Source organism: Pseudopipra pipra, chromosome 12, assembly GCF_036250125.1.
Source record: "Pseudopipra pipra isolate bDixPip1 chromosome 12, bDixPip1.hap1, whole genome shotgun sequence".
Classification (NCBI taxonomy): Eukaryota; Metazoa; Chordata; class Aves; order Passeriformes; family Pipridae; genus Pseudopipra; species Pseudopipra pipra.
This window is the reverse complement of record NC_087560.1, coordinates 2,866,364-2,889,755: the sequence shown is the minus strand read 5'-3', so window position 1 is coordinate 2,889,755 and position 23,392 is coordinate 2,866,364. Positions and strand designations below refer to the sequence as shown.

At 46.6% G+C, this 23,392-nt stretch overlaps 2 protein-coding genes across 3 annotated transcripts in view; one reads left to right on the top strand and one right to left on the bottom strand.

Moving 5' to 3' along the window:
- The window catches only part of SKIC8 (SKI8 subunit of superkiller complex), a 110,115-nt gene extending 93,950 nt beyond the window's left edge, over positions 1 to 16,165 (top strand). Inside the window, exons 2-11 of one of the 2 annotated variants that reach the window (XM_064668415.1) lie at positions 8,752 to 8,777; positions 8,870 to 8,897; positions 9,193 to 9,298; positions 10,345 to 10,517; positions 11,587 to 11,735; positions 12,102 to 12,195; positions 12,947 to 13,040; positions 13,674 to 13,766; positions 14,405 to 14,483; positions 15,887 to 16,165. In XM_064668415.1, the coding sequence (XP_064524485.1) occupies positions 8,766 to 8,777; positions 8,870 to 8,897; positions 9,193 to 9,298; positions 10,345 to 10,517; positions 11,587 to 11,735; positions 12,102 to 12,195; positions 12,947 to 13,040; positions 13,674 to 13,766; positions 14,405 to 14,483; positions 15,887 to 15,976 (918 nt within the window). In that variant the 5' untranslated portion in view covers positions 8,752 to 8,765 and the 3' untranslated portion in view covers positions 15,977 to 16,165. Of the gene's footprint in view, positions 1 to 8,680; positions 8,778 to 8,869; positions 8,898 to 9,192; positions 9,299 to 10,344; positions 10,518 to 11,586; positions 11,736 to 12,101; positions 12,196 to 12,946; positions 13,041 to 13,673; positions 13,767 to 14,404; positions 14,484 to 15,886 lie in introns of those variants that run through there. The other variant, XM_064668414.1, reaches the window with a different exon arrangement.
- An 814-nt stretch (positions 16,166 to 16,979) lies between these two features.
- Positions 16,980 to 22,740, bottom strand: DNAJA4 (DnaJ heat shock protein family (Hsp40) member A4). Its single transcript, XM_064668412.1, has 8 exons — positions 22,551 to 22,740; positions 22,296 to 22,442; positions 20,606 to 20,786; positions 19,603 to 19,707; positions 18,606 to 18,833; positions 18,292 to 18,522; positions 17,665 to 17,765; positions 16,980 to 17,581 (listed from the first exon to the last, which is right to left on the bottom strand). Exons 2-8 carry the CDS (start codon positions 22,425 to 22,427, stop codon positions 17,363 to 17,365), a joined length of 1,197 nt encoding a protein of 398 aa, XP_064524482.1. The 5' UTR covers positions 22,428 to 22,442; positions 22,551 to 22,740; the 3' UTR covers positions 16,980 to 17,362.
- Positions 22,741 to 23,392: the final 652 nt, after the last annotated feature.

Below are 23,392 nucleotides of genomic sequence, written 5' to 3'. Positions count from 1 at the left end.
ACATTGTAAAATCCTCAGAGGCAAGCTCACTCTGTTAACAACTGAGTTTTGTCCACTTGCATTTGGAGGAAATCTAGCCCTCAAATTCAAGATGTTCATTACTGAGGCAGTCAAAAACCCTTCTGCTTTTATTCAGTCTTTCTAAGCTAAAAGTGTCCACTGAGACCAGGACTTACAGGCTGCTTCTCTTTAAATCAGCACCTTATCAGCAGTTGCTATAACACATTTCTATCACCACGTGTAATAAACCCAGGAACTTCCCAGTCTGTTCTTGCTGGGATTTGCACAGAAGGAGAGGTGAACACACATGCAACACAACTGACATCCTGCTGAGGACAAACAGCCAGCCAGGTTTATGCTCTTCCCCGTCCAGGGCCAGGAGGAGATGACCAGATCCTGGCTATGCAGGACTTAAGGCTCCACAGTATATCAGATTCCAGCTCACATTACTGAGTGTCCTTTAGCTTTTGTGCATTCCTCTCCCAGCAGAGGCCTTCTCCTGGGCCTTGCTCGGTTCCTCAGAAGTCAAAACCTGGCACAGGAAGCAGTACATGGAAACAGGAGACGGCTGGTCCTTCAGACTTACACTGGAAATCTGTCATTTGTTTTTTTCTTCACATTGTAAATTATTCCAATTCTAAACACGTGCTGGAAAAGCTGCTTTTCAAAATCTAAAACTGCTGCAGAGGATCATGTGCCAATATTTAGACCACCGGCTGTGAAGCTGAATTTCCCATTTTCTCTTCTGATGTTTGATAGAGCACCTTTTATGTTGAAAGGTGACTCTTCTCACAGAGGCCCCCATAGCCCACCCACATTTTATCAAAATGTATGGGGACTCTTCCAGGAGCATCCCCATCTCAGGAGCTGACCAATCTGACCTAGGCAAAACATCAGTTTAAAATATCTCCTTAAAATGATTCAGTTTTAGGATCTGGGCAACAATCTTCACTGAGGACATGGGAGGGGGCCTTTATTACCTTCATCTCTTGTTATTAAGGCTCAGAACCAGGAAATGACTTATACATCATGTTTGCAAATACTTGTACTTCAATGCTAAAGCACTTAGTGCCTGCTTGATCCTGTGCTGGATCAGGACCTGAGCACACTTGTATGTGCTCAGTTCAGCAGAGCAAAAGAGCCAGACAAACCCCTCCACCTTCTGAGCACTCTCACAAAATCTCCACTTATAATGGCAGCCCAGACAGGGCCACTGCTGCCCCTTCTCTCATTCAGTACTGAGCTACTGGGCCAAAACTCGTTCTCTGCTTTCTAAGGCCACGTTTATGTGTTGTCTGTTTGCACCTGACTGGTGAATGCTGTGCTGGCCAACATTCAGGTATTTTTATGTTAAAGTCCCTATGGCACAGCTTGTCCTGGTGAACTGCCAGACAGGGACTTGTCCCAGTCCCATCCACTGCTGCTGTGACACACTGCACGTCACAGGAACATCAGTGATGGCACTCACACTGGGAATATTCCAGTTAATTCCACAGGGACTGCAGCACCTCAAACAACAAGCTGCTGAATCTCTGTCAGTAACAACACCTGAACTAAGACTAGTAACTGAGAGCTACTGACTGCACTTCATGGGATTTGGTGCCTAAAAATCACTGTCTTCCTTCCTGACCTGGGAAGTGTTGGGGTCAGTGGGTAATTGTTTTCATGCAGGATCAGCTCTGGCCTAGGTGTCATTCCAGAGATGTTGTGCACGACTTCCTCCATTAGGCAGCACCACGAGCTAAGTGGGTCACAGATGCAAACAGGGCTCAGGACAGCTGCAGAAACTAGTTTTTCTCTTTCAGCCGAAGCAGAAGGCACTGGTTCCTGTGCAGTGCAAAAGCCACTTCACTGACACTGGGCAAACATCATACAATGAACATATTTGGGGCTCAATACCTCAGTACCTCTACCCTCGAGGGCCAAGACACCACAGGGAAACTTGCACTCTCAGTATTTTCAATGTATTAATCTCTAAAAGAAAACCTTTCCTCAGGAGTTTTCCACTGTGGTTTTGGGAACTTGGAAGTTCAATTTGGAAGGGACACTTGCATTTAGATGGTATTTCCAAGCCAAAATTGAAGAATGTCTTGTCAAAAAGCACAGGGTTCCAGATGTCAGCTCATAAATTAACTCAAATGTTAAAAATGTCAAAGGAAAGGTTTTTTTGTTGGAGAAAACAGACAGACCTGAAGATTTCCTGGTATCACAGCATGGATGACAATTCCTTTACATACAAAATCTATTATTTCCTCATGCCATGCTCCTGCTCGTGTCAGTAACACATCACTAAACATAGGTGGACCAAAGCAGTCAAACAATCACCTCATTACAAGCCTGGAATTTTTTTTCCATTATATGAAACACCCATCACTGGTACAATGTCAAATGTGAATGAAGTACTTCTGATGGGAACTCACAAAAGTGTCCAGCGCTTTATATGAGGTATTTATGGAACTGATTCAGTAGAGAACACGTGTTGGGGACTAGTAAAATCTCTGGGACATGAACACACGCTCTTGCTGTGCAGAAATAGGATGTTGAATCACCACTGTAAAATGGGTTTTCACAGCCAGCGACCGACACAATGAGTTAACAAACTCACAGGGTTTGATTCAAGCATCAGAGGTAGGTGAATGTGATGTTTCATGGTGTGCCATGCTCAGCCCTCCTCCCCCTGACTCCCAGGGCAGCCAGAGCATGCAGAGCACCAGCATTTATCCCCCAGCACAGCTCCTCTGTGTAAGGGTAATACCTGCAGTTCACAGGGGGTTGGGGGCCAGACTGCAGAAGAATAAGCCTCTCTCAGAAGGACACAAGCACACGAAAGAGGTTGCCCAGCAAAGTCATCAAAGCAAACAGCATGAATGAGACAGTGTTGATGAAGACAGAAGTGGCATTGAGGGCTGCAATAACAAAGCAGGGCAGTGACATGAAGATAAGTGGCAAAGTAATTGGCTGGTTGAGCCAAGTGTATCCATATATTCTGCCTGCCAGCAACCCATGCAAATGGACACCAGGCAGGGAAGAGCTAAGTGCCTATTTATGTAAATATATTCTAGATGGTGACACAAAAATACACAGGAGCAAACACTTACTAAACACAACTAGAGGTTTCTGAGGGTATCTGAGCTAATTATTAACCTTCTTTGCACCCACTGCCCGTGAACGAAGGGTTTTCTCCCTGAGTTTTCCTACTAATTATTCTCAAAAGCCAGAGTTGTGTCCTCTACATTGGATCCTGTAAAAGTTTTCCATATAAAAAAGACCCTTGACGTTACAAAGGTGTCACATTGCCAAGCCAGTTTCTGGCTCCCTACTCCAGCAAAAAAACTGGCTAAAAGCCAATTTTAGCAGCTAAGTGAATTGTCAATTTATAAAGAGATTCCCTAAGAAGCATAAAGTTAATAACATTTTTCAGTGGAGCAAATCACACATCCAGAGCCTGGATCCACGATGCCTTCACTGCATCATTAGTGAACCATAAGCAGCTTGGTCAGGCAGAGAATGTCCCACAGCAGGTGGAGGAAACCCCTTCCCTTCTCTCTGTCTCCCAGAGCAGCAACCTCTTCAAGCCTTTGTCTGTACAGGTCAGAAAAAATGTTGGTACATGAGGTTAGGTCAGGTCCTCACTACCTGCCATGTGTATCTGAAACCACAGTGGCGAGGGGCACACGTTAATTTTGGTGAAACATGTGAAATTCATCATCCTGGAGAGCAAAGTTTTACTGCTGGATTTGATGTATGGGTTGAAACTTTGTGCTTTGTATAAGCCAGTCCCAACTACATGCATGATGTTTTAAGAGGGCCTTATTTCAATCCTGAAAAATGAGTACCAGATGTTTCTTTTATCGTGGTGGCCTTCAGTGGAGGCAGTCAACATCTCAGGCTCAGGGGAAGGTCTCAGAAACTCTCCCTGACCCACCTCTTGCCCCATAAAAAAAAAAAAAAAGGAAAGCTGTGAGAGAGAACAAAGTAAAGAATAAAATACGATAATTCTGATGAAATCAAACAAATAAATGAAGGAAGAACTGAAGTCTTCTCCCAGGGATAAAGAGAAGATAGGCTGAAAAATAACGTTCGGGTTCAGTTACCATCAAGCACAGACCAATGATAAGAAAATCATGAAGAACAATGACTTCTGCTTTTTGTTTGTTATTTGATTATTCCTTTCAAACCAAGTGTGCTCTGAAAGGTTCCCTTTGAACTATACATGCCATAAGCAGGAGATTAAAAGGCCTGTAATCACACCTCACCATTCCAGCTTCTCTGCAGGTGACAGTGGGGATGAGGTTGCTTCCACGGAGGGGAGAGTCTAGCTGTTAGGATTTATTTGTTTAATTAACTGTTTTATTTTCTTCTTTTCTTCCTAGAACCAGCTGTTCATTCACTCCAATCTCTCCATTCCGAAGGAACCTCATCCCTTTTGAAGGAAAGTGCTCTCCAGGCCAAGCTTTCCCCTGACCAGAACCCCATCAGGACACCTCTGGCCAGGGAAAGATTTATTCCTGCAAGTGCTAAGTTTCATTTTCATTCCTGTTAGGTTGATTCTCTGGCAGTTTTGATTTTCCTTTCCATTTTTGTCTGTCTCAAGTACTTTTCCCTGCTTGCTGAATGACTACATGGAAATCCTTGCTTTCTTGCTAGTGAAACAATTTGTATTTAAGTGTAAACTTAAAGCAGTGTCAGTGTGCAGGTACCCCCTGAGTTAGGGCACATACCAAGAGGGTTCCATTCCTCGATCTACCACTGACTAAATTCGTCAGCTTGCTTCAGATTTCACCCTTCTGTGAAATGGGATAATGATCCTTCCTTAACTCATAGGGCAAGAATGTCATTAATATTTGGACTTGGTTTCAGATTCTCAAAGAAGAGCTTTTCCATTATATCATTTCCCTGTTTTGGCCAGCCCTGGGACTAAAGATGTGACTGTAGTTCCAACTCCTGCAGTGCCAAGGCTGGTGGGTGTGGTGCCATCACCTGAAACAAGGGGTGCCTTTACAGTGGATGTTGTTGGAACTAAGACAAGAGGGGTTTTTTAAAGCAAAACTTCGATTTGAACCTCTGTGAATTTCAGGAAGGTTTATATTCAACTCCAGCTCCCAATTCAGCTGCTTGGGACCATCAAAGACAAACCTATGAGTGAAAAAGCATATGAAGTGGCAAGAAAAGGGAAGAAAGGGGACAGCAGCTGAAAAAAAAAAGATATAACAAAATAAGTGAGCAGAGGAAAACCAACAAAAGCTGAAAGTTCATCAGATCTGCATGCAAGGAACTGGACTAGTTTCAAAAGTGGAACTGAAGACTGTATTAGGATCTGATTTTCTGTGGCTCTTGCTTTTGCCTCAACTGTCCCAGTGCTAATGCCCTGCAGTGCTGACACAGGCTGCACAAAACATGTGGATGTGCTGTGAGTGCCTTGATGGAGGGCACAGAGATCTGAAATGAAAGAGCAAACAGTGCAAATGCCATTCCAATTCCCTGCCAGGAACACAGCCCCTTAATGATCTCCTAGAGGCACATCAGGTAACAGAAGGATTCCTAGCTGCTGCCACAACTGTTCAGAGTCCCCAGACACAGGATGTGGAGTGATTAATGTGTCATTGTGAATGCCAACCCCTTGCTCCTGGAAAGGGGACAGAGATGCTCTTGCTGCTGCTGCCCCACAACGGGCAGATGAAATACATATATATATATATATGTATGTATCTCTGCATGCAGAGTCTGTGCTCTGCAAGAAGTCACCCTTTGTTTCTGCAGTGCCTGCAGGTTTCTGTGACTGATCCTACACTGAACCCTAAGATGGAAAATCAAACCCAAAATTGATGGATTGCTCCTGAAAGGGGCCTGGAATTAAATCCAGCCCTCAGCAGGTACAGTGTTACACAGCTCCCTTTCTAAGCTGCCATGGCCTGACTCTGATAACCACAAAAATACCTATTTGTGTATTACCACTTTGGCACACCCCACACATAACTTAAATACCATTCCCATTTCCCTCAAATGAATTATTTAGTGTGGAGCAGGGAGAGAAGTTGACATGTCTGACATTTGAATGCTGCAGTGTTCCTGTACCTGCAGAGCTGGAGCTCCCAGGTAATTATCCAGCCCTGCTGCTGTGTGGAGGCTCATGTGTCTTCAAGACCTTAATAAATCAAGGCTTACTTGGCACTGGGGTGGTGTGTGAGGCTGGGCAGGTGCTGAGCTGTGAATGCTGATCTGGACTGGGATTGCAAGAGCAGGACACAGTGGCTCTCAGCCTGCTGGGTTTGAAGCTGTGTTCTGCTCCCAGTGTGTTCTCTGCCACTGAGCTTCAGGCTGGGGAGTGCCTTTTGCCATGTTTATGTGGCACCCAAAGCCTCAGCCTAATCCACTTCTCTGTGTAAGCACAACATGAGGGTGATCATAATGGCTTTTAATATGTCGTGTTTTCCCCCTGAACATGGTTTAAAAGCTGTCATTTAAGCACAGAGGCACTGCTAAAGCATTATTGTGGTTAGGGCTGAAATACCCACAGACACAGCACGTCCTGGTGCTCCAGAGCAAGGACAGACAGACAGAAACATGCTCTCAGTTACTATTCCAAGGAGACAGTCTATCTGTAAATCAAACATGTGGCACACTTTGCTTCAGATTATCCTCTTGATGCACCAAAGCAGCATCTAATCAGCTTTCACTCTAACAAATACAGATTTGTGTCATAAGTGATGCAGGAAATAACACACAGTCTCACTCTGCACTCACAGGAGAACAATAACAACCTTTTCCCAGGAGGGTCTGAGGTGTTCTGTGTACAAAGTAAATACCAGCGTGGAGAAAGGAGAACTTTGCATGATGTGAAAACTCTGGAGGGATTAGAAACACTTCGTCAGTCAAAGATTATGTTACAGTCCTGCAGTACTCCATACAGAACTGCAGAACCAAATCCTGATTGTTTGAACATAAGGTGAAAGAACTACATTTTAAGTGCACATTTTAATAGAAGAATTCTTAGAAGAAGCCTGGTAGAGACAGAAGTAATTTCTTTTACTTTGGGAAAATGTTCACCATTGCATCATTACACACGAGAAAATGAGGCTTTCTGAAATTCAATACATTGTAATACGCCTTAAAGTCTTCTGAAAGCTCAGCCTAATCAGACAACTAAGGATTCTGTAATTATATGTAAAAGTCTGTAATTATGTGTAAGAGTTTTACCCAGATTTTCATTCTTGACTGCAGAGCTGTGTTAAGATACATTCAGAATTCCTGGTTTAGTTGTTACTCTGCTTACTCAGACAAGTTCCATTGATCTCAAAGAGCTTTGTGTACACATAAAAACAGATTAAAAGCTGTGAAAGACCAGCTTTTTGTCTTTAATTTTAAGCCTCGGGGAATCTGATTTATTCTCCTGAACTTTAAATCAGACATTTTTTCCACTTCTAACTCAAGGTGAGGCAGCAACTTGAAAAAACTCAGCTTCCAAAAAAGTCATACCTTTTTTCTTTGTAGTCTGAAGTAGATGATTAGTTGGGAAACTTCCTCTCTGGAGCAGCAGGAGCAGCTGAGGGAGCTGGGGGGGCTCAGCCTGGAGAAAAGGAGGCTCAGGGGGGACCTTCTGGCTCTGCAACCCCCTGACAGGAGGGGGGAGCCGGGGGGGGTCGGGCTCTGCTCCCAGGGAACAAGGGACAGGAGGAGAGGGAACGGCCTCAGGCTGGGCCAGGGGAGGGTCAGGTTGGACATCAGGAGGAATTTCTCGCTGGAAAGGGTGGTCAGGCCTTGGCAGGGGCTGCCCAGGGAGGTTTGGAGTGCCCAGCCCTGGAGGTGCCCAAGGAACGACAGGACGTGGCACTCAGCGCTCTGGTTTAGTTGGCAAGGTGGTGATCAGTCACAGGCTGGACTTGATGGAGGGCTTTTCCAACCTCAGTGGTGCTGTGACTGTGGGAAGTTGAACCCTCTGTGCTGTGATCAGAGCCAGGGGCAGGATCGCGGCGGTGTCACAGAGTGCCCGGAGCGCGGGGTCGGTCGGCGCCGTGCCCTGCCTGCCCCGGGCCTGCTCCAGCCTCAGGCTACGCGCTCATGGAGCTCCTCACACGGAGGGCAGCCCTCATCCCCCTGTGCCTCCAGCACGACGGTGGTACCGCAGTCCAGAGGCGCTCAGGGCTCCTGGAGAGCCCCGGCCCCGCGCCCGGGGGGTCACTGGGAGAGCGGGAGGGGACGGGGGGGCTGCCATGGCACTGCAGCTGCGAACTGGGGACACAACTGAGGGACCTGGGATGGGGGGTCAGCCCCGCTGTCCCTGAGGGATCGGGATCGGGGGGCTCAGCCCCGCTGCCCCTGAGGCACTGAGGGATCGGGGGGCTCAGCCTCGCTGTCCCTGAGGGATCGGGATGGGGAGTCTCAGCCCCACTGTCCGTGAGGGCTCTGAGGGATTGCAGAGCTCAGCCCTGCTGTCCCTGAGGGATCGGGGGGCTCAACCCCGCTGTCCCTGAGGCACTGAGGAATCGGGGGGTTCAGCCTCGCTGTCCGTGACGGCTCTGACGGATCGAGGGGCTCAGCCCCGCTGTCCCTGAGGGCTCTGTGGGACGCGGGGCCGCTCCTGCCGGGCTGTGGCCGCATGGGGCGGGGGAGCCTCCCGGCCACAAGGCGGCGCTAGAGGGCGACGGGGCGCTAGGCAGAGGCACTCTCGCCGCGCTCTCGGTGGTAGTGACGTCATCGCGGCGCGACGCGGCAGGCGCTGTGCGCGGCTGCTCCCAGGCCGCTCCCGCCGGGTCGCTCCCACAGAAATGACCACGCAGGTAAATAAACACACCGCCTCAGCTCCGCCGACCTCTGGCCTGGCTGTTTGTAGGCTGCTCATGTGTAATATTAGTTATTTTTTTCTTTCTAGTACGGTATTCTCTTCAAGCAAGAGCAAGGTGAGCTAACGCTGGCGGGTTGGGCACTGTTGGTGTTCTGGGGCGATTGAAGTTGGTAATGGCAGGTGTAGGTGTGAGGAGAGCTGGTCGTGGCTATATAATGGATAGATCTGAGTTGCCGTGCTGTTTGTTCAGCCGTGCCTTGGGTCACACAACAACGAAGAGTGGGCTCTGGGAGAGGAGGGCCAGTGCCAGCACTGCGCTCAACCACTGCAGCGCTCACCAGCGCCGCTGGTTGTCTCCTGTCAGCAGAAACCACTGAGTCTTTCATTTCTGTGCTTGTCTCCCCTCTCAGCCCACGATGATGCCATTTGGTCGGTGGCCTGGGGGAAAAATAAAAATGATGGTTCTGAAACGGTGATCTCTGGTTCTCTGGATGACCTGGTGAAGGTCTGGAAGTGGTGAGTGCTCCGTGTTTTAACCAGTTTTAGGCCTTGGAAGTAGTCAGTGTGGAGATGCAGCAGTTTTGGACTTCCACAGTGCACAGGGATTGAGAAGTCATGCCAGGGAAGGGTTGGCTTGGCACACAGAGCTGTTCCCTTGGGCAGGAGAACTTCACTGGTGGGGGGGGCTTTCTCTTGGAGGGGGGCATTCTGGTGGGCTCTGATTGCCACAGAATGGGAACCCCTTTGGAAATGCACATCAGACTTTGCATGTTGTCTGCCAGACAACACCTGATTTGTTTCTAAACCAAGGAATGAGAAATGCAGCCTCTGATGAGACAGCTTGGAGATGTGTCCTGTGAAAGGAATAATGGGAAGTGAGTGAAAGAGGAAATGACAGCTTGCTTTTTTTTAGTAAAAGGTAAATAAACCCTGGTAACCCTCATGGAGGTGCTTTTGCAAAGAAGTTGTTCTGTCTCTCGGGCCAAGCAGTGTGAAGTGTGAGCTCCACTTCAGGGACATGGGGAGCTTGGCTATGGTTATAACCATGTCCTGCTGTGCTGACAGAGGAGCTTTGGCTCTGTGGGCACCCACAGCCTGCTGTGGGATGGACATTTTTGGGTGGTTCCCAAACTGAGGGTGAAGTGCCTGCTCTGCAGGAATGTGGTCAGTGATTGATTGGTGAGTTCTTTGAGTACAGAGAGTTTGTGCATCACTCTCTTCCCATTCCATAGAATCACAGAATCTCAGAATCAGCTGGGTTGGAAGGGACCTCTGAGATCATCCAGTCCAACCCTTGATCCACCCCCACCGTAGTTCCCAGCCCATGGCACTGATGCCACATCCAGTTTTATCTTAAACACCTCCAGGGACGGAGAATCCACCACTTCCCTGGGCAGCCCATTCCAATGTCTGACCACCCTCTCTGGAAAGAGATTCTTCCGTGGGTGGCCTTGGATCCCCCTTGAGTTAAACTGGAGGGACGTGGGTGGTGTGTTTGCTTTGGGGATCATCCAGCCCCCCCAGCTGTTCCTAACAGGGCTCCCCTTCCCCTTGCCCCCCAGGAACGACGAGAAGCTGGACCTGCAGTGGACGCTGGAGGGGCACCAGCTGGGGGTGGTGTCGGTGGACATCAGCCACACGGGCGCCATCGCCGCCTCCAGCTCCCTGGACGCCCACATCCGCCTCTGGGACCTGGACACGGGCAAGCAGGTCAAATCCATCGATGCCGGGCCTGGTGAGTGCCAGGGCTCAGCTGCTCCTGCTGCCAGGGCTGCCCAGGGCAGGGTGGCTGTGTGAGGGCACCGCTCAGGCTGTTTTACCCTTCCCCAGCAGAACTGGCCGTGGTTGGGTGAGCTCAGCACCGAGCGGTGCCAGGCAATCGTACAGTCATTTTTGTGCTTTCTCAGGCACGGGGGGAAAGGCTTTTTGCTGTGTGCCCCAAAGCAGGAGGGAAAGCAGCTTGCACTTACAGAGGCATTGATAAAAATATCCTCGATCGAAGAAATGATTCAAGTGCTTATTCAGATTAATTTACAGAGAAACTTCTGCCCTGAATTTGAGCTCTGTGTGTGGGGCTTGTTTATGCAGCACATCCAGCCCTGAGTGAGCAACTCAGAGCATTTATCAATTTATCAATGGTAATGTCCTCCAGGCTGGAATTCAGGGCCTAAGATCTTATTCCAAGTATTTCATTGGTCCACTGGCAATCACTAATTGTTCTTGAATTAGTCTATTATGTAATAGACCTAACAGCAACTCAACAGCAACCTTACAGTGTTTTAGGTAATTAATATTAAACTTGTAGAAAAACACCTGTGAATTACATTGTGCCAGATAAATACATTGCACTGCTATAAAAAATGCTGGGTTTTTACCTTCAGTTGCAGGAATGTTGCTCTGTGTTATGTTTGTGTATCTGCATTTCTCCTGCACCTTCTGTGCTTTGCTGGATAACCAGTGTTGCTTTCTTTCACTAGTTTTATAATTTTTTTTGTACTAGGGGAAAAGTAGGAATTTAGACTTAACTGAGGCAGTCTTAAGTTCTCAATTTATTGTTCCAGGAGGGTCTAATAAGATCAGGGTCTTACTAAAAAATGTAATCTTTCACTAAACATAAATAAATGGCTTGAGCTGTGCTCCATTAATTACACAGAAGGGGTAAGTTGTATGAGTAGAGTTGAGTGTATTAAGAGTAGGTAGAGGGTTAAATATCTAAACAGATGCACACAGAGCTGACAGTGTTGAATAAGAACTAGAAACAGGAGCCAGGGATCCAGCTAACTCATTTTTTCTTTTTGACACAGTTGATGCTTGGTCCCTGGCTTTTTCACCTGACTCCCAGTACCTGGCCACAGGAAGCCATGTGGGGAAAGTAAATATTTTTGGTGTTGAAACTGGAAAGAAAGAATATTCCCTGGACACCAGAGGGAAGTTCATCCTTAGCATTGCCTATGTAAGAAGCACAACTGATAATTTCTCATGTGAAATTGCTGTCACAGTGATGTGTTGTAAATAGGTATCTCTGTAAATAGATATTTTTGTTTCCATCTGTCAGTTTATCTCTACGTAACACTAAATGACAGCCATACTGTGGTAGTTCCAAGCACAAATTGTGTGACTTTTCCCCCCCCTGCATATATGGGAAATACACTTTGATCTTGCTTATACACCTATTCTGAATAAGTCATCACAAGGATTTCTGGAGCCCAGGGATCTTGAGGAGATCGTTATTTGTGAAAAGCTGCCAGGGGAATGTCAGGAGTTCCCCAGCACAAATGCACACAGATGCTGAGTCACACTTCTTGTGTTTGTATTACAGAGCCCAGATGGAAAATACTTGGCCAGTGGAGCAATAGATGGAATCATCAATATTTTTGACATTGCAACTGGAAAACTCCTGCACACGCTCGAAGGTATTGGTTTGGTGTTGGCAATCCCCGAGTTCTGGCCTCCTTCCTCAACAAAATGAAAGGATACAGTGCAAGTCAGAATGAGCTACAACAGCCATGGCATAAATGAGTGGATGTTTTTGTCCATTAGACAGTATTTAGTTACTTAATGTGCTCTAACTTCAACCACTTAAAATGTTAGAGGCAAACTGTAAACTCGGGCTTGCATCATAAATCCCTTTCAAAAGACACAGCCAGTGATGCCTCACTAAATTCTTAAATTGTAGTTCCTTGCATTGCAGAGGGAAACAAGCTAAGCCAAATGTGTGCTGCCAGGCATATGATTTTCCTCATGGTATCAGTTCTGTAGCAATTTATTGCTGTTCTAAAAAAGAACTGGACACTTTATGTGGTAGAAGACGTGCATTTTCTAACAGATAAATGGGCTTCTAACGTTCATGTGGTTTCTGCCCAGTTTAGTTCCTCAAAAACCCAACCACTTCAATATGAAATCATCCTAGAAAATATGACATAATTTCTAATAAGGACCCACAGCTGAAAAAAAAATGAGATGCTCTTGTGTTGGAGATGCCTTCAAAGTTGAGAATGGCTGTCCCTTTCCATTTGGTGTTGTGGGAGAGGCCTGCAGAGGCTGCAGAGGTTGAACAGGGGGTGCAGAGGCTGCAGAGGTTGAACAGGGGGTGCTGTGGTGGTGCAGCTGTCCTGAGTAAGAGCAGTGGCTGCACTGTGAGCCCTGTGTCTCTCTGAATTGCAGGTCATGCCATGCCCATCCGTTCCCTGACGTTCTCCCCTGACTCTCAGCTGCTGGTCACGGCCTCAGACGATGGATATATCAAAATCTACGACGTGTAAGTTGGGCTCTGCCAGCTGTGCTCACAGGAGAGCAGCTTTGACACAGGCTGAGACTGCAAAAAACACATCAGACCCTCTGCTCTCTGTAACTCCCTTCAGCTTTTGGTGACTTCTTTATGTGACAGATAACCTTAAATCATAACATGCTACATCCTCAGCTAGTTTTTAAAATGCATAGGTAGGTGACAGCCATAACTTGGAAACAAATTACTTTCCTCATATTTGCCCTGTAGGGACCAGGCTGGTTGTTTTGTGTGTCTGTCCTGTGAGTTTGTGTTCACCCTCCTTACACATCTGCTCTGTACCCAAGAAATTACATTTGTGACCTATTTCTGTGCAAAACCTTTGAAGACCCTGGGGAGGAAAAGGCTCTGCTTCAGTGATCTTCACTCCCCTAAACCTTCATTGCTTCGACCTCTTCATGGTGAAACTATTTTGTCCTCTTAGTGACTGATTTGTGTGTTGTTTGAAAAGCAGGATGGGTGGTAACACCAGCTCAGTTTGGCTGTAAAAGTGTCCAGAGATCACCTTCTGTTGAACCATTCCTGACTGCTCTAGCTCGAGTATATTCCTGTAGCTTTTCCCCCTGGAATCCACAAACCAAATGTTCAAATCTGTTCTTTCCACAGGCAACATGCAAACTTGGCTGGCACGTTAAGTGGTCATGGATCCTGGGTTTTAAATGTAGCATTTTGTCCTGATGACACCCATTTTGTTTCCAGGTATTGAGGACTTTTAACTTGTTTATGCTCACTGAAAAAAAAAAAATGGTTTTATGTTTATAAAGGGAGATGGATCATAAAAAGTAAATGTGTACAAATTGCAGTGGGATCTATAATGGAATAAAACACAGTAAAAGACTCAGGAGCCAATACCAGTTGTAGTGAATAGTATTTTATAGTATAAGTCATCTCACTGCAGTGCAGTTCCCCACAAGTGAAAGACACCTGAGAAGGGCAGTTTAATTCTTAATAGCTGAAAAATTGCTGTTGAATTAAAAAGTGCAGCCAAAGGTAGTAGTACATTAATCTACCTGAACTGTAATTTAATTCTTAAAGCAGCTCAGGCAGCTGGGGGGCCAAGTGGAGGGAACAGAAGTTTCCTTATCCCGAGAACTTGCCTGAAAGAATTTTTTGGCCAAAATGGGAGTCTTCATTTTCACATTGCAGATATTGGAACAGTAACTGTATTTTAAAGGTGACTGGGACCTGGCAGAAGATGCTCTCCTTTGCTACTTCATCCCTGTGTGAGAGGGGTGAAAGAGGGTTCCTTGTGTCTACCACGGAGACCTTTTAGTGTTTGCATTAAACTGTAGTTAATTTATTACTTTAAATATTGATCAGCATTATTTTTCTTTCAGTTCATCTGATAAAAGTGTGAAAGTTTGGGATGCTGGGACGAGGACCTGCGTTCACACCTTCTTTGACCACCAGGACCAGGTATGACTGTGACTCCCTGGGTCACTGTTCCCAGGAGAACTTGAGTTGTTAAGAGCTGTGCACATCTGTGCTTCCCCCTGGGGCTGCAGCTTTGGGCTGCAGTAATGCAGGGACTCAGAAGTGTTTGTGATTATTTGTCCCTTAATATTGACCTAATACTGCAAGTGTGTAGGTTGATCTCTTCCAAGTAATTAACATTTTTCAGGCTCAAATAAGGGCAATTCTGAGTGGCCAAGAGTCTTTCCAGGCTGTATTTGTTACCTTTGGCTGTGGTCTTGTTTCTGCCACTTGTACACCATGGGCCTGTGTAAGGGGGGAAATACTTATTTAAAAGGATGGAATTATCTAAGCAGTGCTTGAAAGCAGCCTTGAAACTTGGGACTTCTTCCTCTTCCAAATGTCTGTAACACCGTGGGATTTTTTCAATTTATTGCTCAATTAATAGGTGTTTGTTTATTAATAAATAATAATTGTTAATATTTATTAATATTATTATTAATAAACCTGAGAGGGGAGAAGTTAGGTTTCTGCCATTTACTCTTTGACAAATGTTAGGTGATAAAATAGAAAAATGCTGTATTTTAATGGATCACTGAGCAAGACTTAACAAAGGGAATTATTCCAGATTTTATTTGAGCTCTTTCTTCCACAGTAGTTTTTTGCTGATAACCTTCTTTTCAGTTACCTACAGCTGTGGGAGTTTTAATATGAAAGTACCTGGTGGAATTTGATTCCCCCTGTTGTTTTAGCTGGTATCTGTAATCTCAGGAAGTTTGGGGCAGGCAGAGTTGTTGGGAAGGCTGGGTTTTGGTGTTAATGCAAGAGAGTGCACAAAATTGCCCCAAATACACTGTTGTCAGTACCCCCACTGTGCAATCCCACGTGGATGTGCTGGGTCCCTTCATCTCCCTCATGTCCCTTCAGAGTTGGTGTAACTGTCTGGAATCAGAGGACTGCCCTGAATTCTGCTAAGTTTTGCACTGCTAAGGAATTGTCTCTCTCAAATAGCCCAAGGACAAACCAGATTATTCTTCAGCCCCTCAGGGTGATCAGTCTGCATGAAGAACACTTCCCCTCTTTCCTGCACTATAAAATACTATTTTCAGAAAGGGCCACAGCGTGGGCAAGAGTGAAAATGCTGGGGTTGATTTAGGCAGCTTTGCAGCCTTTTTCAAGTATCTTTAGATTGTCATGGGCTGTAGGAGCTTGGCATGCTCCTAGATGGCAGTGTCCCTCTGTGCTCCATCAGCCTCACCTGCTGGCAAAGCAGAAACCAGAATTGCACCACAAGCTCCGTTATGGAATTTTAAATAATCCTCCCTCTTCTGCTCATTGTAATAAATAAAACTGCCACAAAGACATTCTTTGTCCTCTGTTGATGACCTTGTGTATCTTATTTGCAGGTCTGGGGAGTGAAATACAACGGAAGTGGGTCCAAAATTGTATCTGTTGGAGATGACCAAGAAATCCATATTTACGACTGTCCAGTTTAGATGTCTTGACTCAGACTCTGGTGAACTCCTGGGGCAGTTTCAAGGACTGCTCCTGTCCTATGTAATTTTTTAGTATGATGAAACCATTTCATACTGACCTGCAAACCCAGATACATTTATATCCAATTTTGATTTTGTTTAGCATGAGAGAAAAGCCTTACTTTTTTAAAATAAAAGCTATGGATGCAAGTCCTCGTGTCTAAGCCTTGGAAAAATGTATTTTTGGAAGTACACAGTCATGGGTGAAGTAACTGCTCAGTTAATCTCCCCTGCCTTTCTACATAAATAGACTGGAGCTGGAGAGCATTGGCCAAGTCTTATTTTAGCAGAATAAATGGGCTGAGCTGGGGTGGAGGAGTGGGGAATGACAGCCTGGGCTCATCCTGATGCTGTCCCAGGGACTCAGCAATTGTGGGGTACACTGAGCTCACTCACCGTGGTTTAACTGCCCCAGAAGGTGCCAGTTGTTTCCAACCCTCACTTAATACAAACACTGCTAGAAAACAGGTATAAAAAGCTTTAATGTGATCATGGCACTGTGGGACCTGGTCATGTTATAAAACAGCAGCACTGGACCCACAGCCTGGGGTTTTGGTTTATTCATCTCAGTTAAGGCACAAGTACACAATGCCTAGGAGGAAGTCAAAACCTTTCTAGGGAAGGCTGAAATACAAAGCTGGAGCTTCTGAAAGGTCACAATTTTATTGGAAGTATTTGCTTGTATGTAACACAGCAGAGGACAGCTTGTAACCTCGAGTCACACTTAAGAGAGAAGCAGCTGAAGGAAGGCTCCTGTAAACCCAGGGGAACCCAGGGCAGAAGGGGAGGAGGTAGGGAGGGGGCATGCACAGAATGCTCCTGAAATACAGAGTGAGACAGGTACTCGTGGTGCAGCTGCCCTGGACAATGAGCTACACTAGGGGACAGGAGTCAGAGCTTAGAATAACTTCCTTAAGTAAAGGGGGCTCGAGAGTGGCTCAGAAAGTACAAGAGAAGCATGAGAAAATGTGAAGTACTATTTATTAGAAGTTATTCTGCTATGTTTTATTCTATGAAATTAATTTTCCAGTATGAAAGTATTTACATAAGACACTCCACTTAGCCTCTATCCATATTGCCCAAGTCTTAGAAATAGCAGAGGTGAAATAAATTGAGAACCTTCACAGCAAGGAAAATGTTTACCAACTCAGCTGGCTCTCAGCTGTGTGACATTGGCTTTATATAGAAAGACTACAAGAACACAATATAAATTAGTTACAAAAAGGTGATACCGACAGCGCAGCAACTCAATTTGCTGAACACAAAAACCACAAGCAGTGGCTATTACAGCCATGCAGTTTTCATTGTGAAAATTTACATGGTAGATGCCATCCCCTCCACCTTGCTTTAAGATGTCTGACACTGTACTCCTGTTCTTGGGCCCTCCTCATCCTCCTCGTACGCCTCTCCCGCGCTGTTCCGGTAGGTTTGCTCGTTGGGATCAAAATCCTCAAGGTCCACCTGATCCATGTCGTCTGTGACCATCACATCTTCTCGGGAGGGAAGCAGAGCTTCCAGCAGAGACAGCTTCTCCCGAGGGAGCCAGTAGTGCTCTGGAAACTGGACCTACAATTGTAGACATTTCTAATGAAGTTCTCACCCCTGGTGCAAACACAAGTGTTGTGGCTACAGAGGAGTATTTAACTTACCAAGAACTGGATAATGAGGCTGCCTTTGTCCATTGGAGATTTGTAGACGGGCATCCCTTCGTTGTAGATACACTTCAGGTCACCGTGTTTGATCACCTCACCTGCAGGGAGGCAGGAGTTGGGAGTGAGCTCGTGTGATGTGACAGCCCCTTCACAGCCACCCAGAGCAGGGCTGTGCACAGGCAGTGCTGTCACAGCCCCTCAGGGACAGTCCAAGCAGTTCACAGAAAGAATGCAGACTCAGAAGCACTAAACCCAAGACATTTGGGCAGTTTTCTCAAAGAGCAATCAGCTTTTCTTGGCACAGCCTTCAGTCTGAATGAACAGATAATTTAAGATTCTCGCCTCTAATATTTTCCTGGCTATTCACCAGCTGAGGCTGAGGTTTATTAAGCAGCATTTGACAGCTTTAGCTGTAACTCTGCATGTTGTAGAAGGAGTGACAAGAATGACAAAGAACCAACTAAATGAAATTACTGCCCAGTGTAGTTTGAATCTGTCGCATCACCTGGTTAGAAAAAAACAACCCAAACCAAACCATCTCCCCAAAAAACTCCAGTCCAGACAAAATGAGACAGGCAAGCAGTTGATACAGCTTATATACAGAATTAGAACTCTAAGACCTACCTGGCCTAGATGTTATGACAAGGACTCTGTTATCCAGAGTTTCAATGGTCTTTTTGAAACCACATAAAGCCTCTGAGAGTTGAATTCTCATTTTTGTGATTAAGTCATGCCCTCGTCTCTGAAAGACACTGTGATCCTTTTGATCCAGCACAATTATAACATCTCCAGGCTCCAAATCAGGTTCCTGGTCACCTTCTCCATGAAACACTATCTTCTGACCATCTTTCATACCTGGGGAAGAGAAACCCCTTTATTCTCAGCAGAACTAAGTGCAGGCTGAGATCAGGGACACAGCACAAACACACAGTTCTTACCTTTATCAACATGGACTTCTATGATCTTTTTCTCTCTCACCACCTTACAGCCATTGCAGTTGTCACACCTGTCCTTGGGATTTATTCTTTCCCCTTGGCCTTTGCATTCTGGACACACAGTTTGGATTTGCTGCACCATGCCAGGGCCGATCTGCTGGACTATGACTTGCATTCCTCTTCCTTTGCACACAGGACATTTTTCCACTGCCCCTCTCTTTCCACCATAACCTTGGACAAAAGAGTTAAGACTGGATCTCAGCCTCAGGAACAGTTACTCTGCAGCAGTCAGGCTGGAACTCACTGACTGCAAGAGCATCTTTAGGGTAACTTAAGAGTAGTTCAGCAATGAAGTTTAGTTGCCATCACCAAAACCATGCCCTACAAGCTGGAAGCTTCAAGCAAAATGCTTGTACAGCTTATTGTATTAGCTCCACCTCACCTCCCAGGAAATCCTGGTTTCCAAGGAATACTAAATACTAAATTCTAAATACTAAATTACTAAATACGAAATTCAAGACCCAGACATTCCAGTAATAACTGGAAAACAATCTGCTTGCTAAATATTGAACTGAGTACTAAGATACAAGACCTTATTAAGATTTACCTCAAAGGAGACCAGTCATTTTGGATACTTAGTAACTGTAAAGTGAGTTGCATAACACAAGCTAGACTCCTACCCACAGCAATTGAAAAAGGTTTTACAGAGCAGACACTTCCATTCAAGTTCTGGATGAAGATCCTTTTAATTGAGGTCCCTCTAACTACAACTCAGCGAGTTCTAGTCTGCCATCAGAACAATCACTTTATATCACTGGGTTTGAGAGGCTTGTTCTAAATAACCTGGCAGACTCTTAGGGAGGAGAGGGGAGAAGAAAAAGGAGAGGGGAAAGTAAGAAAACCTCCACACTTTATTCTCAGCCCCAGACAATCCCCCCACACACAGAAAAATCCCCTGAAGTAAGAGGGGTTTGAAACCATTACTTGTTTGTTTTTTTACCTTCACACTTTGCACAAATAACATTCTTTTGCAGTGCCAGTTTCCTTGTAATACCATTATATAAGTCTTCAAGAGAGACACCTAACTGGTGCACAACATTTTTGCCTTTAAAAAAACAGAAGGGAAAGGTTAATACTTGTTCAGCTGTTGGGAAGACAAATGTTCATGCACAGTCTCACTGAAGAAATGCAAACTTCATTCCAAACTCTGAACACAGCTCAACCCCCTTAAAAGCATGTGCAGTTCCATCAGCTTCCACTAAGCTGCACCCATTTATATCCAAACATAAAAGTTGAGCTGTAATTAAGCAAAGCATCATTAAAGCCACCCTATCCCTGCCCCTACTCCTAATTTTATAAGCTTAACTGAAACAGCAAGATGCAAGGACACTACCAGCTTCAGATCTTTGAATTTAGAAGTTGCTGTTATGCCTACCTATGAATTTCCATGCCACTTCATAGCATAATTTCAATGATTTTACAGCAAGTCACTACTTGCTCCTTCAGCAGGCATTGGGCATGGAAAAGACAAAAATCAGACTGTGCTTTTGGTAGCACTCTGTGCTCAGTTTCACAGAATTTCTCCCAAATATTTTCATGAGATTTAATGTTACTGAAGTTTAAGTTGATGGTGTCCTTTGAAGCAGGTTGCCCAAAGCATATGAGCAAGTGAGGCACAGATCTGGAAAAAGGTAACTTAAAACAGGTTTAATTCAACTGCTGACCTACTAATATTTCCCCCTCCCCTACAGACTACCCACACCCCCTTTAATAAAAAAAAAAACAAACAGAACTTAGCAGAAAAAGATTGCTATGGCTAAGTTACGTTATCTACTGTATTAGAATCTTAATGCTAGAGTAACTAGAAAAATCATAGTTTACTTATTCTATTGTTGCAACAATATCCACACTATGTGCACTTAGCAGAACAGCAGTACCATAGCACGGTGTTTTATGCTGAAGTGCATGGTTAGAGTTTCTAGAACTTGTTTAGAACTGAGTACCTCTTCTCTCTCTATTCATTCGGCCTCCACCACCAAAGAACATGTCAAAGATGTCCATGGGTGAAGAGAAGCTGCCGCCACTCAGGCCTCCTTCTTTAATAGCCTGCTCCCCACCCTGGTCATAGAGGTCCCTTTTCTTTGGGTCCGACAGAACTTCATATGCCTGGGATATAAGTTTAAACTAAAAAGAAAAAAGAAGCTCTGAACAGCTATGACCAAGAGGAAAAGTAACCCTCTCATATGCAACTCCACCTTCAGACCGAGCCCCTACAGCCCCCTCCTGCAGCATTGGTGTGTTTCCAACAGGAAACTCCTATAAGGGCACACTTTTGTCCAGGAAACCACCCCCTTTCTCCCTCTCCCCCCTCCTCCCATATTTTACTTGGGCTTAATTCAGAGTCACATCCAACTTACAAGCATATGCAGACTGTGCTTGGATGGCTGTGGTGGTTGTAACCACCACTCTAAGCTCTAAGGAATCCACTGAGAGGGACACGGTGCTGTCCCCCGAGTCCTGCAGGTCCCCAGCTGCTCATGGCCCTGGTGCCAGTCAGCCCTGAGCTACCCAGGGATCCTCCAGGCCTGCTGAGCTGGTACATCCAGCTACAACTAAACAGGGATTGATGTGACCACACACTGGGGCTGCTTACTCATCACAAACACGAGGGCTTAGATACGAATCAAAACACCCACTGTATCAAAACAATCAAGGATTTTTTAATAGCTATAAAGAATTTCCTATTACTAAGGTTACCAACTGAATTTTTAAACGTAATTTGCTATTACTGAACGACTACTTCCATTTGAAACTTGATTTGCTTATGATCAGGTAAAGTAGTGTAAGCAAAAAAAAAAAAAAAAGGCATGCCAAGAATAAAAGCAGAAAAGGTTACCTTTGACTACTGTTTAACTTGAGTTCTGTAAGTTAGTATACTAGAGACATAAATCTGGAGTTTCTATTCCTATGTTAAGGTATTATCAAACCAGCTTTTAGACAAACAATCCCATCCACAGTTTTCCATAGTTCTCAGACGGTGGTGCCCATTTACCCTCCGGGCCAACACGTGGAGCTGAGAGGGTCTGTGCTGAGATCGTGCTTTTGTTGCACACAGTCCAACCACGTGCAGCCCAGCGATCCCCCGGGGATGGTTATTACCTTGTACATCAGCATTAGTATTTTTCCCTAAGGAAAACCCTTCCTGTTCAGGGACACAAACCCACCCAGCACGGCAGTGCTGGCAGCTGGACCCACCACCGCCCTTTGTAACAGCACGGTGGCCACTGGGACACTAAAAACCCTTCCAGCTTTGCCTCTTTTGACCCGCACCTCTGAGGCTGATCTACTGCAACCACGGGGACACTGGGAGGAACCACGTCCAAAAAGAGGAATTCCCGCATCCCCTCCGCCCCGCATGGGCTTCGCAGGCCTGTTCGAGACCCGGGAGCGGGGGAGCCTCCATGTAATGGTGCAGGATTTAAATTACAACTGCGGGCCCGCTGGATGGAACAACGCCCGCTCTGCGGGGGCGCAACCCCTCCTGCGGCCTAAGAGGCCCGGCCTGCCCCCGGCCCTGCCCCTCGCAGGGGCCGCCGCAGCCGCCGGGAGCCGCCGCCGCCGCCTCAGGGCGGGCGGGCGGCCCAGGGACGCCGGCCTAGCCCCGGCCCCGGCCCCGGCCCCGGCCCAGCGTACCCGCTCGCCCTCGCTGGGATTCTTGTCGGGGTGGTATTTCAGCGCCAGCTTGCGGTAGGCGCGCTTGATCTCCTCGGAGGAAGCGTTGGGCTTCACCTGCAGGATGTCGTAGTACTCGGTCTCCTTCACCATGGTGGCTGTGGGTGCCTGCGGGAGGAGGCGCCGCGTTACCCCGCGTTACCCCGAGTCGCTCCCGGGTCACCCCCGCGCTCGCCCCGCCCGGCGCCCCGCGGAGGCCGCTCGGGCCGCGCTCACCCTGGTGCCGGTGCTGACCCTGGTGCCAGTGCCGATCCCGGTGCCGATCCCGGTGCCGGTGCCGGTGCTGGTGCCGACCCCGGTGCTGATCCCGCCGCCGCTCCCGCCGCCCGCTCTGCGCTCCCGGCGCGGCCCCGCCCCCTCCGCGCCCTTTATACGGGCTCCGGCCGAATCTTCTGGAATGACGCCGCGCGTGACGTCACGACTGGAACGGTCTGGAACGCTCGCGCGTGACGTCACCGGCGGCGCGCGCCGGGGAGGGGCGTGGGGCGGGGCCCGGGGCCGAGTCTGAGGCCGAATGTCGGTCGGAGGCTGGGCTGGGGCTCGGGGTTTAATTTCAGATTTTAGAATCAAGAGTCCCGAATATCCTTAATCCCCCAGTCTGCACAGCTGAGCTGATGGGACGGGCCTGGCTTTCCCACAACACGGTTAACACACAAACCTGTACACGGGCAGTGCACTGACGAGCAGTTTGCCCCTCAGTATGAACTGTGAACTAACAGCCAGGCTAACGTGATAATGCAGGCCTGTTTTTACCTCTTCTTAATACGTAATACATATAAGCACAGTGAAAATTTATATTTCACTATGTATATGCAGTGAAAGTTTCAACATTGTAAATGTGTTAAACAGAGGCTTTAGATAGGCTTTTTCACTAGGGTTAAAATGTGACTATGGAATTGAAAATATATTTTAAAAAAACCTTATTCTATACCTTTGTATTGTAGAAACAATCACTTCTGCCTAGGCCAGAAACCTTCCATCTGTGTCAGCTTTAGACGGACCTAAAATGGGGCGGGCCGGGCTGGGGCCGAGGGGGCTCCTCCTGAGGGAGGGACGCG